Here is a 22,265-nt window from a genome sequence, read left to right as displayed (position 1 = left end):
TCAACCAATCAGCAACTGGTATTTTGTGGAAGGGTCATGCTTCGTCATTACCAACAACAACAATTCCTTTAAAAAGCACATAGTATGGCATACCTGAAAACTTTTATACACTTTTTTCAATAACAAAAAATATATAACTCATTAAAATACTGATAAAATGTTTTATCTCATCAGTATTGTTGCATTTTAGGCCTACTCCCTGACCGACTATCTGATGAGGTTTTATTTTCTCATCAGGACGGTCATACATGCATCAACTCGGATTGCCCTGTCAGTGCAGACGATGGTGGACTACATTATTCACTGTGGCAACAGCCAATATCGTAAACAAAACAGACAATATGACGGCAACACTGCCTGGACATTGGACGCCCCGTGCTGAGTTGTGTTTTTATCTCTATTGGCCCCGTTACAGAAAAAAAATGCACAAAATATATTTCTCAGTGAATGTATAAATTTTCACATAAAAATAAATATTTTTGGATTCAAAATAAATGTGAAGAAAAAAAAAAAATTATAGCCGGGAGTGAGCGGGACTCGATCTCGGGACCCTATGCACCGCAGGCGAGACCCGTTACCATTAGACCAAGCGAACCGTGATACACAATGGGGGAAATTTTAGGTATATATCATAAACATACCGTGCGTTATTCATACAAAACATTCAAAAAACAGTACTTACAATGAGGTTCACTGGCGAACCTCAACGGATTTAGACTGATAAAATGGTGCTTAATAACATACGTACAGTTTTGGAATAATTTGAGACATTTTTGTGTTTACGTGTAAAACCAATGACAACGTCAAAATTCAGCCAATCTTGGCTGGCCCCCCCTGTGTCAGTGGATACCCCTAGGCCTACCAGTAATTCACAATTTAAAAAAATAAAAAATGCAATGTGTGAAATACAATAAATGATCGTGGTGCTGATGCACATGTCTCTATAAAAGTTATAAATTGAACACGGTATCAACTTTATAGGACTAGTGGCGGCATGACCTCATGCATGCCACAGGGGAAATGCACAAAATTGTCAAAAATTACCAAAGTTGCATAAAAATTGTACAAAATTGCTTTAAAGTTGTCATTTGACTTTGCCAAATTTTTGGCAATTTTGTGCTATTTTGCCCTAAATTTGCACAACTTTACAAAATGTTTAGGCAACTTAATGCAACTTGCAAAATTATTACTTATTTATTAATTATTACTTAGGCCTACTTATTATCAACTACTGAAATGCAACTTGTGGATGAATGTTTCTGAGCTTTTCTGACCCATTTCCATTTGTAAAACTATTAAAAATAGACTTTAATTGCCAGATTTTAATCCTAAAAGATTTACTAGTAGGCCTAGGCCTAGGCCTAGTTATTTTAATAATACTAGGGTACCTGCAGGTAATATGGGACCATTAAGGACGTTTAGCTTATTTGCATAAAAACTAAACAAGATATGCCCACAAGAGATTGTTATGATGAACAACCTGTCCTTTAAGATTAATAAAACAGGCAATGTTACCTTGTTTTTATGTTTGTTTTGACGCTATGACGTCAAAATGACGTCATCGTCAAGAGTCCCATATTACCTGCATGTGCAGGTAATATGGGACACTGTGTTATCTCTATGGTGAAAATCAAAAAGTTCAGAAAATCACTCTTATGTTCTAAAAACATTTTTGTTACATGATTTTGAATGTTAAATGCAAATTTCTACAAGAAAATTCAATTTTCTAAATAGTTTTGCTTTTCGCATTGACAATGCACACAATTTCCTATGTGTCCCATATTACCTGCACCCATTCAGTTGAAAATCAGAGAAAATAATCATTTATAAAAGGAAAGTGCCACTTGTCAGTGGAATTTTACCTGCTGATAAGCTTTACCCATCACCTAAAGATCATAAAAAATGACAAATGCACCCTCAGTACCAGAGTTTTTGGATACACAATCATAAAATGTGACGTCATTGATTTTATATCAGGCCAAAAAAACGACATAATTTTTTGGGCAATTTCACTCTTTTTGGCATTGATTTCCAAGAGTTTGATATACAGACTCCAAAACTGCATTTCTAGAAGCACAATTGATGTCTCTAAACACTTAACAAATCAACTTAAAGTGTTTACCTTCTCTAAGCTACTTTTTGTTAAAATGAAAACAGGTATCCCATATTACCTGCTGTCCCATATTACCTGCACCTACCCTATGTTCAATTTGGCAAAACAGTAGGCATGTGTAGGCTACGTGTATTAAACATGATTTATAGACAAGTTCAAGTTTTAAAATGAGATTCCCTAATCTGCCATAAAAGGAGGGTGGGCCAAAACAAATTGTTTTTTGGTCAAAAGTTTGTGTAGTGATTTAGTGTAATGCGCCCTTTAATTTTTGGCTGGCCTGATTTTCACTTTTCATCCAGGCACTGGACGAACCAAGAAAGGTATTTAAATTATAAGCTTTTACAATTGATTGATCAGCCCAGCAGTGTTGTAGCTTGTTGTAGAATATCAAATCTCTGATGAGGGTTAGGCTACTTCATCGTAGTACACTTCTGAGATTGAGCAGTCGGGAAAAGAGCAAGACTAGAGGTTAGAATTTAGAAAAGGTTAGAATTTAGAAAAGCTTAGAAACTGGCATCGCGGTGCCTTGACGAAACGTGCGTGGTGGAGTGAAACGAAAAAGTTAGGGATATTAGGGGGCTGGCATTTTCTTCGGAAGGGGGGTCCCAAATATGTCCGTGACCGGAGTAAATTTTTTATGACCCCCCCCATCGCGGGCAAACTTTTTACGACCCCCCTATCATGGGTCGAAAAATTTTATGACCCCCCCAGGCTTCCACCTACACAGACTGAAGAAAGTGCGCGGAGCACGTTAAAATTTTTATCGAAAGTGTAAAGAAGGCGCGCGGAGCGCATACAAATTTTGCATAGATTGTACGCACATTTTGAATGTGAAGTTAAAGAATGCGCGTGGAAATTTTAAGTCACCAGCTCTCAAAATAATTCTATAACCCCCCTATTTTGGGTGTTAAAAAATTATAACCCCCCTATTTTGGGTCTGAAAATTCTAGGACTCTTCCCCCTGTATTTTTGGGACCCTCCCCTTCCGAAGAAAATGCCAGCCCCCTTAAGGTGGCTGTGTACTCTCAGATATGCATGTAGTAAAAGTGCAATAACTTTGTAATTATTCGCGCAAGATATATAAAAGTATACATTTTTATGAAGGCAAGACATCAATAAATCTTAATATAAATACAGATTTGGGGTAAAAACAACAATTATGAAGAAAATCACAAAAAAGTGAGTTTTTGGCAATATTTGTTAGGTAGGGGAGATTGGGGTTAGTTGGAACACTGGGTAAGTTGAAACATTGTATTTTTTTCTGACACAAAAAAATAATTTGGTAAAATACTGGCACCTAGTAATAGGTATTAGTAAGGGTCATCCACCAAATTAGCAACAGCACTGATGCCCCACCAGTGTTGGCTTGGGAAAGGAATATCTGTTTTTGACTTGCTGACTAATTTTTATACCCCTCAGAAAAGATGCGTTATCTCCATGTTGTTTGAAGATTCAGGGATTATTTTTTGAGTATCATAAGCACTAGTAGTAAGTCCCAGAATAATGTTAAATAAAAGTTTTATTGTATTTCTTATTTTGTGTAATGAACTTTGAAATGTAAAAATAGGCATCGGGGTTAGTTGAAACTTTTGAGGTGGGGTTAGTTGAAACGTGAAAATCGCATAGAAAAATATGGTTAAAAATTTGACTTTTTACAAATTTGTAACATGTTTACCATTTCTTCAATATTGCTTTAATATGGTTAAAAAGCAATAATACAAGCAAAAAGTGCACACAGAAAGTACATTTTATAATATTTTAGGCTTCTCATATTTTTGTCCATGGTGACACTCGTCACCTTGTGTCCAAAGTATTGACCAGCAGCTCCCACATATTTATTTATTCATTTTTTCACACTGATTGTATGTTAAAGGGTGCCTTCAAGGGAAGTATAACCCTAACAACACAATAATAATTATTTTGAAATTTTTACAAGCCATGTTTCCTCTAACCTCTCCATATGTTTCAACTTACCCCAGGGGTGGGGTTAGTTGAAACACTTTTTTTCAAATTTTCAAATTGGATTATATGAATAATCATAAGCAGGTCCAATAAAATTTAAGGCTGTATTTGTAGCATGTATGTATATGTTTATACTGATATGGTTAGTGTTTCTTGAATGTAATCGGTTTGCGTTAAAAAGACGATTTTGTGAAAAATGTTTCAACTAACCCCAATCTCCCCTACATCATAACAAAAAACACTCTTTCCAAAATATTTTATTTTGTTTTTAGCTCAATCTTGAGGCTCCATTCCAAAAACGGTTTTTTCTTTTTTGATATTGGCCTTATTTTTGAGATATTGACCATATAAGGCATCAAATTGAACTTTTTAAAATTCACAAACGCCTATTTGCACAAAATGATGCCTAAAATCATAAATAGACCAAAATATAAAAAAATGAGAAAACCGTTTCTTGAGTCGATCATGCTTTTTACGATGATCATATTTGCTTACCTATAGATGCTGTATTTATTGAGTTATCGTGTACCTAAATCGTCATTTTACCGAGAAAATGAACATTGAAAGAATGGCCGTTGAAGTTTAAAGTGGTCACATTATGCACTTTCATCGAATCTTACGGGAGAATGCGGCAGTTTTCGTTTTTCTACCTTATATAACGTAAACATCGGGTAAATCCACAGCCCCTTGAGAAGTTTGAGCGAAATCCATTCATAACTTGATATTTAAATCGGGGGAAAGAAATAAAAAAAACCCACATTTTATCAGCTAAAACGGAGCCATTTGACCACTAGGACTTTGTGCTTCCGTGGTGCTTCCATAAGATTCGGCCACAAGATGTAGATACGCGTTGCTATGTATGCGTAAGCGTATTTGTGCGTTAACAAATTGCGATGACATACGCGCGATGCGTGTTTGCGTGGCAATGTACCCTGCTGGTACAACAAAGATTTTCTTTCCTTTTCAATTTCAAATACGAGTGGAATAGTGAAATAAAATCCTTAAAATATTGCAGTTGGAGTTTACAAATCTGGATTTTCATTCCTTGTATTTATAAAAAACATAACAAAGTACAAACTTATCAAAAAAACTCAATTTTGCGAAAGAAACCATGTCTAGAGTACACAGCCGCGTTAAAGTGCAATAGTGTACGGCCGGGGGCAAAGATTTTGGCAGGCCAAAACATGAAAAGTAGAACTTAAGAAGGCAAAAGATTTTGGCAGGGCAAAAGGGGGGGCAAGCATTTTTTGGCAGGTCGAAAGGGGGAAGCAATTTTTGGCACAGACATTTATTTTCGGGCACCGTTCCTATATATTTGTGGGCCTATGGGCCACCCAAAAAAGGTGTAGGAAAACGTTCGATATGCAAAAATTCCTGGCATAATTCAACATTCAACTTTTTGTGTGAATTTATTTTGTTACACCCTATATTACCTATCAATCACCCTGTATATTTAAATGCTAACTTATGTATTGGCAATGCTTTTTTTTTGGGGGGGGGGGTCCCCGTTCCTATATTATTGGGCCTACAGGCCACCCAAAAATGGTGTAGGAAAATGTTCGATATGCAAAAATTCCTGCTCACGCTCGCTTAGGGGGAAAATTTAGACTTTCATCGCTTGGAGAATCGATGCTGAATTGGTCAATTTGGCGCCCCCCTAAGGGTGGCGCCTGGGCATGTCCCCCCGCCTCTGGACCATGGACCAGATCGTATCACAAATTGTCTTATCAATAAATGTGAGCATATTGAGCAGGAACACCAAAGGTCTAGCATACCAGGGGTGTGAGAGTTCAGATCATCTGAATTCAGATTTTTTGATCTTGATTTTTATCTCTTTTTCTGCACTGACAAAAGTATAGGAGCTTTCCAAATTTCAGACTTTTTCAGATTTTTTCAGATTTTTTATCTGTCAGGTCACTCACACCCCTGGCATACTTGGTCCTAAAGATATGAAGTTTTTTGATGTCTATTTTCTTATGTATTTTATTGTTTTTTTACTCCATATTGTTACCCTTATCTCAGTTTCAAATTTGCCACCTTTGGCCCCCATGGACCAGATCGTGTCATATTAAAGGTTTTAAATTCGGGTTCCCAATGATCTTAGTGTGTAAGGGGGCCAAAGATTTTTGGCACATCAAAGGGGGGCAAAGATTTTTGGCACAGCCAAAGGAGAGGGGGGGGGGGCAAGCAATGTTTGGCAGACCACTTTGGCCTACCAGCCGGGTTACCAGCCCCTACCGTACACATAATTATTTGTGCCTACTAGTGCACCTGCAGCTGTGAGAGCCCTGATGCTGTGAGAGCACTGGCATGATAGCATTTCTGTTTGACCCCAGATGACCTTGGTGTAATTTTTTTCATGCCCCCCTCATACAAAGGATTCCACCTATCAAGTTTAAGCCCAATAGGGCAAAGTTTAAATTTAGCCCCTATATGACCTTTGACCTTGGTTGACATCAATTTTATTTTGCGCATATATTCCCCTCGCATCAAGGATTCCACCCACCAATTTTGAGCCCGATAGGACAAAGTTTGAAATCCATGACCTTTGACCTTTGACCTCGGATGACCTCCATATAATGTTTTTCATGCTCCCCTCGTACGAAGGTTTCGACCCACCAAGTTTGAGCCCGATTGGACAAAGTTTGAAATTTGACCCCTCCGTAATGACCTTTGACCTCGGTTGACCTTGATTTTATTTCGCTGCATTATATTCCCCTCCTATCAAGGATTCCACCCACCAAATTTGGGCCCGATTGGACAAAGTTTGAAATCTTGACCTTTGACCTTGACCTCCGATGACCCTCAAAACCACATGGCCAACATGCTATTCCCAATACCTACCTATATCCAAAATTTCAGCACGACGTCAAGTGCGGCGTAAACGCATATAGCCGGACAGACAGATAGATAGATACACAGACAGATAGAGACCGCTTATTATTTTATTAGTACTAGTGCACCTGCAGCTGTGAGAGCCCTGATGCTGTGAGAGCACTGGCATGATAGCCATACTGTTTGACCCCAGATGACCTTGGTGTAATTTTTTCATGCTCCCCTCATACGAAGGATTCCACCTATCAAGTTTAAGCTCAATAGGGCAAAGTTTAAATTTAGCCCCTACATGACCTTTGACCTCGGTTGACCTCAATTTTGTTTTGCACATATATTCCCCTCGTATCAAGGATTCCACCCACCAAGTTTGAGCCCGATAGGACAAAGTTTGAAATCCATGACCTTTGACCTTTAACCTCGGATGACCTCCATATAATGTTTTTCATGCTCCCCTCATACGAAGGTTTCGACCCACCAAGTTTGAGCCCGATCGGGCAAAGTTTAAAAGTTGACCCCTCCGTAATGACCTTTGACCTCGGTTGACCTCGATTTTATTTCACGCATTATATTCCCCTCGTATCAAGGATCCCACCCACCAAGTTTGGGCCCGATCGGACAAAGTTTGAAATTTTGACCTTTGACCTTGACCTCCGATGACCTTGAAAACCACATGGCCAACATGCTTTTCCCAATACCTATCTATATCCAAAATTTCAGCACGATGCGTTGAAGTGCGGCGAAACGCATAGCCGGACAGACAGACAGATAGATAGATACACAGATAGACAGATAGACAGATAGAGACCGCTTATTATTTTATTAGTATAGATAGATAGATAGCCAAAAACCTTGTAGTAGGGATGACCATCATAATTTCATGTTGCCCCTATTGCTACAAAAGATTGTTTTCTGGAAAGAACTCATCAACAGAAGTATTTTGGTGGTTAAATTGTCAAAATCGGTCAAAAACTTTTTGAATTATGAATTTTCAAAGTTTCCCATTCTGACCGGTCATTGGAACGAAATAAATTGACAAAGTCTAAAAATAGCAATGTGAGCAAAATTGGTATAAGCATATATATTTACCTTTTTATACTTCTTTATTTTAATATATATGCAAACATGAAACAAGCATATTGTGAAAGTATCAAAGGGTTTCTTATGAAATGGCACTTTACTAGTCAATAGCATTAAGTATTTCTTCAAACCGAGGCACTGAAATCATACTTTTAGAAAACATTTGCTCAAAATCATCCATAATGGCGAAGTGGCACAAAATCAAAAGTCCAGGTGAACTTTTTCCACAACAATATACACTACACATAAGAAAAATACTAATGTACTACAAGGGATTTTCAACATAGGAATCCAAACAATCAAGTACTAACATGCACAGCTTTGTCCTGATATCACTTCTGGGGTTTTAACAAAATGTTTAACCTCTATTGTGATTGGCAGCAGCATAAGGTATCTCTTTGATAGCTGATAATGCCCAGCCATTCAGCAAGTGGCTAATAACTGATTTTGATAGGCTTGAATGAATACTGTCATCTGCTACAAAACCATGACACTCTAGGACCTGGTCACTCCATATGCTACAGGGAGCACAGTGCTTTAACAATGGAGTGAAAGACTCATTATTGATTAGGCGCGTATTTTAAAAGTACAGCTCCTGTGCGTGTATAGCAGCAAGTATTCTTCTTCCTTATAAGTGCCTCCCTCATATGTATGAGTATTGTCGCACTGCGTACAGACAAGCTGTACTTATTTTTTACTCTGGAACCTAGAGTAGATGAGTGTATTTTGAAGTACAGTCAACATGACTGGGATGATCCCCTGCTCTTTTCGAATAGCCTGTGACGTTCTTTAACGTGCACACTACATTAATGTGAGAAAATATGCATGTACACGTCAGTGCAGATGGTGTAAATATAAGAAATTGTTTAGGGTTGAGATCAGGTGAACAATACATCAAATGAGCACGAAACTTCACATTTATGTTCAGAAAGGTGTCTATTTAACACGATTCGAAAGGTATATGGAAATTCCAAAGGGAAGCTGGTGATTTAATTTTTAACTCGAGATCTACATGTCCATTTTTTTAACCTTTTTACAGAGGGTATGATAGAGGTAATAACAATAACTCTGCCAAATTACAGCTCAGTAGGTCAAGGTGTTCACCTGATCTTATTCATCTGAATATTCTGTGCCATTCTGAGCAGTGCTGCATTTGGCCACTGGCAATGAAGCGCACTGTGGCGATGGACCAATTTTGACTCACACTTACAGAAAAACCAAATAAGTTATGTTGCTGTAATTTGCAGGATAGTTACAAAACATAATTGGCATTAACATCTCCACTTTTTACAGAAAAATTATGAAAAATAAAAGAATGAGCTCAATTTATAAATGTCTGCGCAAGCAGTGCACAGTTAAGCTCCCTGCATGTCTATGGGAGTGTTCTAATCAAGTTGATGGTTCATTGGTCATCCCTACTTGTAGTGTCTGCACAATGTTTTATTGTGTCTTCTATATCTCTGAGGTATCAATTCAGAATCTGACTGGGTGCCACCCTGGTACCCATGAGCATTTTGAAATAAATGACCCCAAAGGGTGTAGATACAGGGGTCAAAAATTGAAGGTGCTCAAATATTATTTCAAAGTATCAAATTATTCGTCTAGGCCCAAGGATTGCAAATATATAATTTTTTTCTCAATAAGACCTTTGGTTCGGAAGTTATGTGCCGCAACAGGTCAAGGGCACTAGGGGTGAAATTAAATGGGAGACGGGAGCCGTTTGGCCCCCAGAAACTCCAGAAATGGCCCCTGGTTCCATCTCAATTTTAGTTGACCAGGGGACACTTTTCTCACAAAACTGGCCTCCTGGATAGTGAACCAAAAATATCAAATTACAAGCAAATATAGTGCTTATTTTACTCATCCAGCACATCTTTATTTTTATTGGCCCCTGGCTGGTTCTTCCAAATCTTGGTGAACCAGGGGCCACTTTTTTGCCAAAGTGGCCCCTGGTTCAAGCTCTCTTATTTTCACCCTTGGTCAAGGGTCATTTCTAGTTTGCATAAGGGTCAAAAATGAAGTTGCTCCGATTTTCATGAAAGTTGTTGCGAATTGTTTGTCTACCAAAAGGAATTCAGAAACATAATAGTTTACATTAGCTCCGATGTCTAGTTGATAAGTTATGGAGATCAAAATGTCAATAGGATCACAAATATGACATGATCTGCTCCATATCCCTAACCGCCTAAGGGCTTTTTGGCGACGGAAAGGGAAAGAAGGAAGGAATAAAGAGAGAAAAGAAGGAAAGAAGTTGTTTGCTCTGGGTGGGATTCAAACCCGAGACCCCTCGCATGCCAGGCGCTGGGTCGGCAACACTTTGCCACGGGTCTTGGGCTTCGCTGGCCATCGAAACCGTGCCTATATATCACTTAGGGCGATTGCGTCATCACACCACGTGGGATGCATGCACCTAACAGCGCATATATCAAGTAGTATTTTGTAGTATACCGTCCTGTTAGGGTTAAGGAAGCCTATATTGAGTTTCGATAGTGGTAACCTAACCCTAACCGCCTAAGGGCTTTTTGGCGACGGGAAGGGAAAGAAGGAAGGAATAAAGAGAGAAAAGAAGGAATGAAGTTGTTTGCTCTGGGTGGGATTCGAACCCGAGACCCCTCGCATGCCAGGCACTGGGTCGGCGACACTTTGCCACAGGTCTTGGGCTTCGCTGGCCAGCGAAACCGTGCTATATATATCACTTAGGGCGATTGCGTCATCACACCACGTGGGATGCATGCACGAACAGCGCATATATCAAGAAGTATTTTGTAGTATACCGTCCTGTTAGGGATATGAGGACCAAAGGAGGCATTTTTGTTGAGGTACAAATATTAGGCTATCAAATACTGAACACAGCAAAGGTCTTTTTGTACTTGGTTCTAAAGTTTATGAAGTTTTGTGATATCTATTTTCTAATGTATTCTATTGTTTTTTTACTCCATATTTTTGCCTTTATTTCAATTTTAAACTTGCCGCCGGCCCCCATGGACCAGATTGCATCACAAATAGCAACCTATATGTGTTTGACCTTTGTTATCGTCTATCTTGATAACTATACATTGTAGATAGTGCAAACTTTAATGTTTCTGAATTCCTTTTGGCAGTAGGCAAAACTGAAGCATGAAGTTTTTTGCAGGTCAGGGGCTGAATTTTGGCAAGCCAAACTGAAATTTTTGATACACATTCAATGATTCTTGGGGGGAACTTACACAACTATCACTCAGGGTACTATGTTCCCCCTGCAAAGACCCCCCCTTTTTGGATTTTGCAGCTCCAAAAGATCCCCTAAATTTGACCAAAATAGAGCTCTGAAGTGGCCTTGATTTTGATAATTTCAGCTCTAAAAGAACCATGAACTTTACTCACTCTGTTTTTTTTCAGGCAATTTTCAACCAGAATGAGGGAATGTTTTCCCCCACGCTTATTAACATAACCAGGAGTAAATGTCTCAGATTTTGACAGCTCCATATCAATAAAAAATCATCAGTAAATTGACTTTTTCAAAAAGTGGTTCTTGGAATAGTGGGTATGTGCATGTGGGGCAGATTTTTGGTTAATTTTCAGACTTTTTGGTATAACATTGGGGTGCAGTTTTCAGAATACTGGAATTTCAGAAATTTTGCATTGTTTTCCAAAGCCTATGATTAACTGCAGCTATTAACCATTTACACATTTGTTCTTCAATTCAATATCTTAGTCCATCATGGTAGATACAGCACGTGGACACTGCTGGGTGTGCAAGAAACCTGCTGCAACCATTGTACCCTGTCATCAGTGTCACATAGGGGAGTACTGCAGTAGTTCATGCCGTGACTTTGACAGCAGAAGACACATAGCAGAGTGCAAAACATTTGGACCAAAGAAATGTGGTGGCTGCGGAAAAGTCTCGGATCAGTTGAAAGAAGTAGGTATCATCTGGATATGTGAGTTATACATGTATTTCCAAGAAATACAGATATTCAAAATTTTAATGGGCACTCGCACTCCCTCATTTTGTGCAAAATATAATTTTCTGAGCAAAAACACCAAAACAATTTAGGTCCTTTAAGAAAAAAATGTGTATCTTCAATACGCAAGGCCAAAAGTTTCAAATGATCATCTGCTTTTCCTCCCAGTATAATCATTAGAATTTAGATTTATAAATTTTACTTCAAGGACTGTTAAATATGAAAAATAAAAAAACTATCAATTTCTAATAATTTGCCATAAAATCGCCAATTTCAAATAATCAATTGGTTCTGTTATTTTTCACAAAAAAAAATCAATGTTGCCCAAATCTAAAAGTTACCAAAACTTCAAAACATTGGTGCAACCTTGAATGTCACCCCCCCCCCCCACCCCCCAATAAAAAAGTAATCATTGGAATTTTCATTTTAATATGTAGTGTGCCTGCTGTGGTGAAGCCTTCTACTGCGATAAGACCTGCCAAAAGAAAGCCTGGAAATCTCACAAAGAACAATGCAACAAAGTCAAACGTAGGATCCTGTGGAAGACTGCAATCTGGCGATACCATCAAACAAGATACCTTGGAAATGTTCGCATGCAATGCCAATATGATCTACCTTTTTATTTTGGCAACTCTAATGCCATTGACTTTCTGAATCTCAAAGAAAACGAATGGGAGCAGCCGTACCTGGAAGATGATCCTTGTTTGAAGAAGGAGTTCTTTGTGTTGTCTGTTGGATGTGGGGATATCCGGAGTCTTGTGAATACTATTGGATCTCTCCCTGAGACATTCGTTGGTAAAGTGCATGTGACAATGTGTGACTTTGACCCGTTTGTGATGGCTAGGAATATTCTACTTGTGTACATGATGGTAAGAGTAAGGATAGCAGTGAGCTAGAATACAGCACTGAAAATTCAGTGCCGTACCATATCAAGGCCTTAAAATAGAAGCTTTGTCTCTCAAACCTGCGCGCATAAGTATATGAACTCTATCTCATGTGAACTCAACCAAATATTATTGACACTTGGCACCTCTGTTTTGGAGACCATGGGCTATCCGGGGGCACTGTAATGGTGAAGGGGGGTATCAGGCGCGTCCGTAAATTCACGTAAAAAGGGTATTTTTTCAGACTAGGTGCGTTACGTGCGTAACGTGAATAGGGTATCAAATTCATGTAAAATTGGTGTAAACGGGTATGTTTTTGGAGCTCTTACGTACTTAGGTTATTTTTAACAAGTTTTGAGATTTTGTGCGTTCTCCTTCATTCATGAAAAGTGAAAGGAAAGTGTCTTCTTCCTACACCCCAAAAACAGTTAAAAGCCATCTTTTAGCTGTCACTGACCCGTCAGAGATGACAGATCCCTATACTGGCCCAGCTAGCATACTAAACACGAGGTCCCCGGACGAGGTCACAACTTGTTCAGAATATACAACCAATCAGCATGCTTTTTCTTAACTGTGGAGTCAATAAATTATGAGGAAAAATATAAGAGGGTTTCCGATTGGCCGAAAATATCAGACTCATTAATATTCATAGTCTTGGTGGCTTCCAGCCAAGAAAATTTGGTTGATCGGAACATGGTCTAAAGGAGCAACAAAGCAACCACGAACTTCTAGGTTTGTAAACAAGCTGTGTCAATGAATTTTTGACATGTGTGAAATTTTACCGGGGTATTTACAAACACAACGATTGAAGAATTTGGAACTATTTTGGCTTTCTTAAAATATAAATCAATGAGTTTCAGGATTTTAGTTGGGTTTACCACTAAATCCAGTATGATAATTAATGCTCTAGGATGTTTTAAATCGAGACGAAATTAGGAAATAAACCAAGCTAAACTGGCCGTGTTTGCCGTCTTCTTGCAACTTCAATGTGTGGTTTGCAATCGCCATGGTCGTAATTTGTGTTGGACTTGCAGTTCAAAATTCTCTTGAAATGGGTACCGGTACATCCCAATCCCAAAGAATAAATTCTACAATATTTCAATAAAAGGGTTAGACCTGTGATCCAAAATGAGGAAATTATTGGCCCAAAAATATTGAAAATATTGGACATACTGCATGAACTTTGAGGTAAGCTTTAGCACCACGTAACTTGTATGGCTCAAAATTCAGACGGCTTGCCACAAATTGCTAGCCCTATCATGCCACTCGCCGCCTGGGTTCTGTGTGTTTACTTGTTTAGCGGTAATAATTGCATCAATTACTTGTTTAGGGTTGGGGAAAAGACAACTACTTGTTTAGGGTAGCAAATCGGGCAACTTATACTTGTTTAGGGGGGAAAATTTCAGTCTCGGAAATTCTTGTTTAGGGTGCTTTTTGAGAGTCCTCGGACGCGCCTGATACCCCCTCTTGACACTATAGTGGCCCCCCCGGGGGGCTATCCCAGTTGAAATGCATACACCCCTATGGAAAACATGACCTTGATAATCTTCCACACTGGGGTGTAGACTTGAACCCATTTGAAATTCACACTCCCTGTGTGGTAGATTAAGGCCATGTCTTCCATAAGTGGTGTATGGATTTCAACTGGAATAACCCAATGTGACAATCAAGTTCTCGATGATCATTAAGTTAAGACTATCTGGTTAATACCAGTATTCAGGGGCGTAGCAAGCGGGGGTTCAGGGTGGACGAAGTCCATGGGCCCGGGGGTTCAGGGTCCCCGAGCACAAAAGCGACAATTGAATAAGGGCTGATAATGGAAAGCAGGGCCGGATTTGCCATTGGGCCAGATGGGCCCGGGGCCCCAAAATTGCCCTATGCATCTTTCTTTTGACCCCAATAACAGCATTTGTTTTGGCCAAAATAGGGCAAAATTAATGTAACATTTTTCGCGATTTGTGCGCATTAAAGTAACAAAATTCATGTTGATCTGGGGCTAAAATAGTCTGACCAAATAGTTGGCCACTGACTTGGGTGCACATACCTTCCTCGGCACATGAGTTCAGGGCCTCCAAATTTTGGCCTGGCTCAGGGCCCCCATAAGGTAAATCCTGCCCTGGTTAAAAGGGCCTGTACTGCTCCTTGTCCATGGGCCCCTGATGTTCTTGTTATGCCCCTGCCAGTATATATATGAAAGTGAAGAAACATTTAACATTTAAAAGTTTGATCAAAAAATGCAACTGGCAACGCAAAAATAACAACTGTATGTATGTACATGTACTAGGAAATGAAAACTGATGCATGGTCTTGAGCCTTCTGTAGCAGACTGCTCACCTGAAGTTTAATAACGGACAATTTCATCATTGTGGACCATTTCAATATTTTGTTTTCCTTCTCTTCTTACCTAGGTAAGATATGCAGATGAGCCTAACTTTGATAAGTCCTTCACCACCATCTGGTACTCAATGCAGCTCTCTCAACACGATTACTCCCTTCTTGACAAAGCTCTAGAAACACTGTGTGAAACTCCAGGAGAGTCTCTACATCAGCTTACAAAAGGACTCCTCCATGTGCCAAGTGAAGAAGTAGAAATACTTAGACAAGTGTGGAAGAGATGGCATGGTATGGAATGTGAAGTGAAGAACCGAAGGTCAATAATGCTCTTTGAGAAGAGGCGCAAAGTGCTAGGTTATGAACCATATAACCCCTTCCTGGATAAGCCTAGATATAGTATGGTTAGGAAAATGATACAAGATTCCTACTACAAGTATTGGGGTGATGGCATCTTCACAGAAACAGAAACATACAGCAGTGAGCTCCCATTCTACAATCCTCTCTTCATGGGAAGACCAGGTATGGATCGTACCACCTCATCTGATGATGAAGATGATGGTGAGGTTGTTTATCAGAACCCTGAGAAGCTGGCTGTCAGAAAGGACCCCAATGAGTATGAATTCGTTTACTGCATCACTGCTGCAGCTACACCTTTCAACGTTTGGAATTATGTCCGGACTGAGCGGATTGAATGTACCACCTCTATTAGTGTTCAGTATCACAATTATATCAGCGCTATTGTCAGAAGAGCCATCTGCTTTCTTCAGAAGATGTCTGTGACCATTAAGATGACCACAGTAGAGTTCCATGATCTGAAAGAAGACCCAAGCAAGTTTGACCGCATATTCCTTTCCAGTTTGACATCTTTCCACGAGATCCACCATCTTGTTACATTCTTTGGACCGTTGCTGAACCGAGACAACAAGTATTCAGCGATAGTTATGGAAGATGTGAATATGGAAATGGTGTCTGATCCAGATGGGTGCGTTGATGAAGATGAATACTGAAGCGGAGATCTCACGTCGAAGGACATGTGTCGCACTGATGGCATTTATTGGATTGATATCAATGCTCCTTTAGAACCCTTTGACATATCATGTTACCATGACTACGGTTATGATGCAGAATGGTATGTGCGTGAACTGAAGGCACGATACAAATACGAGTTTCACAGTGCAGAAGACAAGTCCATTCCATCTTCAAAAGCGGTGATGAGGTGCGGAGATTTCCGCATGCGTGATGTCCGGAAGGAGCGGAATCGATTGGTCCCATTCGTGAATAACAGTGGTATGTATAGAGGGGGTATCCCATCCAGACTTAAACGTTTCTTTGAGTGGGTGGTTGCCAGTGATTAAACAGAAAGGTGAATCATAGATTATGTATGGTATCACCAGCCACCCAAGTTTTGAACAAAGTGGAAAATTACCACACAAATTTTAGACAAGATGGAAAATTACCGCACACATTTTGAACAAGGTGGAGAATTACCACACAAATTTTAGACAAGGTGGAAAATTACCACACAAATTTTGAACAAGGTGGTAAATTACCACACAAATTTTGAACAAGGTGGTAAATTACCACACAAATTTTGAATATTGCGGAAAATCTGTGTTTTTAAGCACATGAGCAGGCGTCTTATATTTTTGTTAAGATTTAAAAGCATTTCTTTTGGCTCAGATTAGTTATATAAGAGAAAAATTGTTTAAAATAAAACTAAGTGGTGTCTTTACAAGTAGTTTAAAAGTAAATCAAGGTTGAAAAGTTGATGATATTGAATCTATGTGTGTATTTAATAGTTACACTTTTCTTTGCATATACTTATTAGTACTTGCCTTTTGGGCTCTGGTTACATTAAGTAGTACAGATATTTCATTTTTATTGTATAATTATACCACCAATGCAAAGCTCAAGAATTAAAAGAGCATTTTGTGATCCACAGCCTCATCCCCCCACTTTTCTCAAAAAAAGTTGAGATTTTTATACCACTGGGTACCTCTGGCTACATAATGTTATGTACCAAATATTTCTTGCAGATTAATTCGTTTAGCAAAAGTATCGCCAAATTTGAATTTTGTTCTGGTATACCAGAATGAAATTACATCAGTGGCCTATGGAGCAGTGTAATACACATAATCATGCATAACTCCCAAACGCAAAATCGGAATCAACTGAAATTTTGGGAATAAGCTTTTTTCGTGGATACCTGATGTCATAAAAAGAGGATGCTAGGATCACGAAATCCTCCTTTAAGTTATGAAGTAATGTAGCTTGCAAGCTCATTTCATGTATATCACAACCAACCATCTTGACAATGGCTGTGACATAAAAACATAATGCTTTACCAATTTTTACAGTGATTTGCAACAATGGGCTATTCCAGAAAATAAACGACAACCCCAGAAGGCAAATCTGTGTTTAGAAAGAAAAACCTGGAATTCCAGAGCACATTGTCAAAATTAGTCTGGAATTCCAGTGGTTTCTGCTATGTTTTTTATTATAATTTTCATATACCATGAGCAAAAAAAGTATGAAATTCCAGACAAAATAAGCTGCAGAAAAGTCTGGGGTGATCGTTTATTTTCTGGAATAGCCCAATATTGTTTTGCATAGTGTCCATTTTGACAAGTACTTCATAATGTTGCAAGGTGATGTCTAAAGGTAAAGTGTATCTTGTAGAGTTGTTCATGAGCAACTTTTGTGCATAATGTAAACTGCTACCTACTGAAGATAGCAACCATTCTGCATAATTTATGTGAAGTGCTATCTATTGAATTTCTGCCTATTATACATGGAACCTGCTATCTACTGCTGATCACAATTTTTTTAGGCAAATATGTTACAAACAGACTAGCACAATTTAATTGAAGGTCATGACACGACATTTCCCAAATGGGAGCGCTAGTCTGTTGTAACTATCAGCTTTTTCAAATTACTATCTTCTGAAGATAGCAATATTTCTGTATATTATATGTGCAAACTGCAATAGTGCATTTTCTGCAAATACAAACTGCTATCTACTAACGATAATAACATTTCTGCACTGTCTGCTGCAGATAGCAACATTTTGGCATATATGATCGCGATATTTCTGCATTATTATGCAAACTGCATCTACTGGAGATATCAACATTTATGCATAATGCAAATTGCTCTCTGCTGACGATAGCAATATTTCTGTCAAATTCTGTGTTTATGCAAACTGCATCTACTAGAAATAGCAACATTTCTGCATATACCAACTGTTATCTACTTAAGATAGCAATATTTCTATGCATATGCAAACTGATAACTCTGAAGGTAGCAATATTCCACGTATATATGCAACCTGCTATAAAAAGGAGCAACATTTGTGCATTATGCTAACTGATATCTACTGAAGGTAGCAATATTCCTACTTATATATGCAACCTGCTATCTACTGCAGGGAGCAACATTTGTGCATTATGCTAACTGATATCTACTGAAGATAACAACATTTCTGCATATGCAAACTGCTATCTACTGAAGATGGCAACATTTCTGCATTATGTGAACTGCTAACTACTGAACATAACATTTCTGCATACTGCTATCTACTGAAGATAGCAACATTTCTGCATGTGAACTGCGAACTACTGAAGATAACAACATGTCTGCATATATGCAAACTGCTAACTACTGAAAATAACTTTGCATATCTGCTAACTACTGAAGATAACAAAATCTCTGCATTATACAAACTGCTATCTACTGAAGATAGCAACATTTCAGCATTTGTTACTTTTATTTTGTTATGATCAAAGAAAAGAAAGTAAATCAATGCTTTCCCTGTTATTCTACTGATTGGAACAAAGAATAATGATATTGGCAGTGAACATTTGTAACCAGGTGCAAATCAAAATTATTACGATGTTCAGTATCATTTACATTGTGCTAATAATATTGAGTAATTGAAATTGTATTCTAATTTGTTTTGTTTACCTTTTGTTACATTAGTTTAGATTCGTGTCTCATATTGACATTAAAGCATTATTTTAATTTAGTGTGAATTATTTGGGTTGCAAGGGGAATAGGAAACTATGTGATCATGCTGTTGTGAGCACTCACTTCACTTGGTGGGCATGTAGGAACAGACTATTAATCCATTTCTGCATGTATACAAACTGTTATATACTGAAGATAGCAATATTTCAGCATTTGCAGACTGCTATCTACTGAAGATAGCAATATTTCAGCATATTAAAACTGCTGCCTACTAAAGATTGCAACATTTCTGCGTGCATATGCAAAACGCTGTACCAAAGATAGCAACATTTCAGCATAATTTATGTGAACTGTATCTACTGAAGATATCAGCATATATGCACATACATTGTATGCAAGCTGCTAATTACTGAAGATAACAATATTAACTCAGTAAGCTTCAGTACTTGGTACTTTATTTTGTTATAATCAAAGAGAAGAATGTAAATCAATGCTTTTCCCTGTTATTGCAATAAAGAATAATGATTTTGGCAGTGAACTGGGTGCAAATCAAAATTATTGCTATGTTCAGCATAATACATTGTGCTAATATATTATAATATATATTATTATTTTGTTACATTAGTTTAGGTTAGCTTCTCATGACAGTAAGTACGATATTGTTTTATTTAGCAGTCAAAAGTAATAGGTAAATTTTCACGGGAAAATTTTCTGGACACGTGACCCCGAAGAATTCCTCCTTTGATGCAAAATAAGTAACTTGTTGCAAGTTAATAATATTATGGTAAGAGTTTCCGTAGGTATATATTTTTGAAATTACGTTTTGATGAAATTGTGAAGAAATTAAGATTGCATGATATTCAATAAATTTCCAATGCACAAATTTCTATCAAAATTGCGGCCAAAAATACTATTCCAATTCAAAATTACTAAGACTTCAATAGCGAGGTCACCGCCGGGGGTCAGAGATCAGGCTCGAGGTTACACTCACATTGATACGCATTGGTCACATGTCCAGAAAATTTTCCCGTGAAAATATACCCATTAATGTTGACTGTTTAGTGTGAATTATTTGAATTGCGAGGGGACGATGTGATCATTCGATTATGCACTGGGTATAGGCATGTAGGAATCCATACTAAAGGTCCATACCACTTTAAAGCTTTGAAGAATATGATTAGGTGTATCAAGTTTTGGTACTGTTTGTATCAATGTTTGCATTTTTTGAATATAATAGTCAAGATAATTTGCATAATGGTTCCAATATTCTAGTTATCCACTATTTTACATGGTGATGTAGTGTAATTCTGTTGCTACATGTCACATTGGAATGGTATTTAAGAATAAACAATGTTTATGTATAACCTAATTTGCATTTGTAATACTATAGTAATACACCAAAATTTACACAGGCCCGTAGTCAAGATATGTTGGGGTGGGACTTCATAATGTAGACTTTTGGTGGCAAAATCTGCTTGAGTCTAACATGTGGACTTACTTAGTGGACCTTATGTTTTGAACATTTTCATTCAATAAAATGGGACACTATGTGAATTTTATTCCAAATTAGGACATTTTTGGGCACATTTTAACATGCTCACAAAAAGGACACTTTAAGGTTGCTACGGGCTTTTGGTGTGAGGACAATTATCACTAACACTGTCCAAGTTTAGGCCTATATACCGTATTCATTCCATTACTCGCCCAGGGTGCTTAACAAAGTCATTGGTGATGGGTGTACGCTTATTTTTTCCATTGTTTAGGCCAACAATACGTAAAAAAAGCCCAAAATATTCATCCATCATCATCAGTGTGTCAGACCATGATTCAGATATATGCATGGACAGTTAACAAACTAATATCACAGCAGGATGGACGCTAAGTTATAGGGCATGGGTGGTTAAGGGGGTGCTTGATGCTTGATGTCTTAACTCCTAGAAAGTTTCCACTTGTCCAAGGAGACGGATGTAATCGTGCTGTGCAGATGTGCGGGTGCGAAGAAAAGAAGACTAGAAGTGCAAGTAAAAAACATCCTCATCTTTAAAGCTGATGATGGGTGGTGGTTGGCTGCATTGCTCTCACCGATGGAAGGGCTGCTGCCTGGAATGCTGCGACTGATGGTGCTATCACTGCTTCCAACGGGAGTCTGCCCAATTTTGTGCCTATTTTTGCACTTTTCTCAAAAATTATAGCGTATTGGTGACAAGTAAGATATGTATATTTTTGGGGCAAGGACTACAACTACTGCACTGGAAATTTTATTTCAGCACAGACAACAGTTGTGGAATTAGTCAAAAATGAGGGAAAACCAATATTTGATCAATATAAAATTAATAACTACTTGCCTTGAGTTGCTGAATTTTCAGTGCAGTAGTTGTAGTCCTTGCCCCTATAATATACATATATCTTACTTGTCACCTATGTGCTATAATTTTTGAGAAAAATGCAAAAATAGGCACAAAATTGGCCAGGGGTGTAGTACCCCCTTAATGGAACAAATACAGTACATGTAATGTTGTGTAATTCGTGGTTCTAGAATATGTAGATAGATGTTTCGTTTGGACATAAAATCTAATCAGTATTTAGTGAGATGTTGCAAAATTAAGTTGTTGCTTAAATCTATATGTAGATAAGGATACAAATGATGCTATTGTTTATTTTGGTTATTTATTTTCAACAATATAAAAGTTCATAATAACATACTGTCATACATTACAAAGGTATCTACAAATATTTACAAATTGGGGCAGTCATGTTTTGTTGACATGGCCCACATGTAGAAAAACAAATAAACAATTGATGGAAGAAAGTATATGTTTTAGATAACTAAATAAATAAAATAAAGTAAACATACTGGTAAACAATTTCCAGTACAAACATTTTAAACACTACTCTTTATGACCAAAAAAAGAAAAAAAGAAGAAATAATTGCAATTTACAGTGCAACAAAATTAACTTCATAAGCTGACTTTATATCAGTCCACTAACTTTTGCTTTCTTCACAAATTGGTGTAATCAATTACATGTTGTTTAAATACCGGTATACGTCCCTGTCCCGCTCACTAGCAGTGGTAAATGAAATTAGACAAATTTGGCAGTGCGCATCTTCTTTTTGGCCTATTTTACACCAACATTAAACTAGAATATAGG

General features: G+C 37.9%; 1 protein-coding gene across 1 annotated transcript; it reads left to right on the top strand.

Annotated features, from left to right (window-relative positions):
• The first annotated feature begins 11,685 nt into the window (after positions 1-11,685).
• On the top strand, positions 11,686-16,736 carry LOC140165408 (uncharacterized). The gene is made up of 3 exons (XM_072188716.1): positions 11,686-11,888; positions 12,369-12,800; positions 15,224-16,736. Exons 1-3 carry the CDS (start codon positions 11,688-11,690, stop codon positions 16,154-16,156), a joined length of 1,566 nt encoding a protein of 521 aa, XP_072044817.1. The 5' UTR covers positions 11,686-11,687; the 3' UTR covers positions 16,157-16,736.
• Positions 16,737-22,265: the final 5,529 nt, after the last annotated feature.

This window comes from Amphiura filiformis, chromosome 12 (genome assembly GCF_039555335.1).
Source record: "Amphiura filiformis chromosome 12, Afil_fr2py, whole genome shotgun sequence".
NCBI classification, from domain to species: domain Eukaryota; kingdom Metazoa; phylum Echinodermata; class Ophiuroidea; order Amphilepidida; family Amphiuridae; genus Amphiura; species Amphiura filiformis.
Note: the sequence above shows the minus strand (reverse complement) of the source record. Positions and strands in the feature narration are given on the sequence as shown.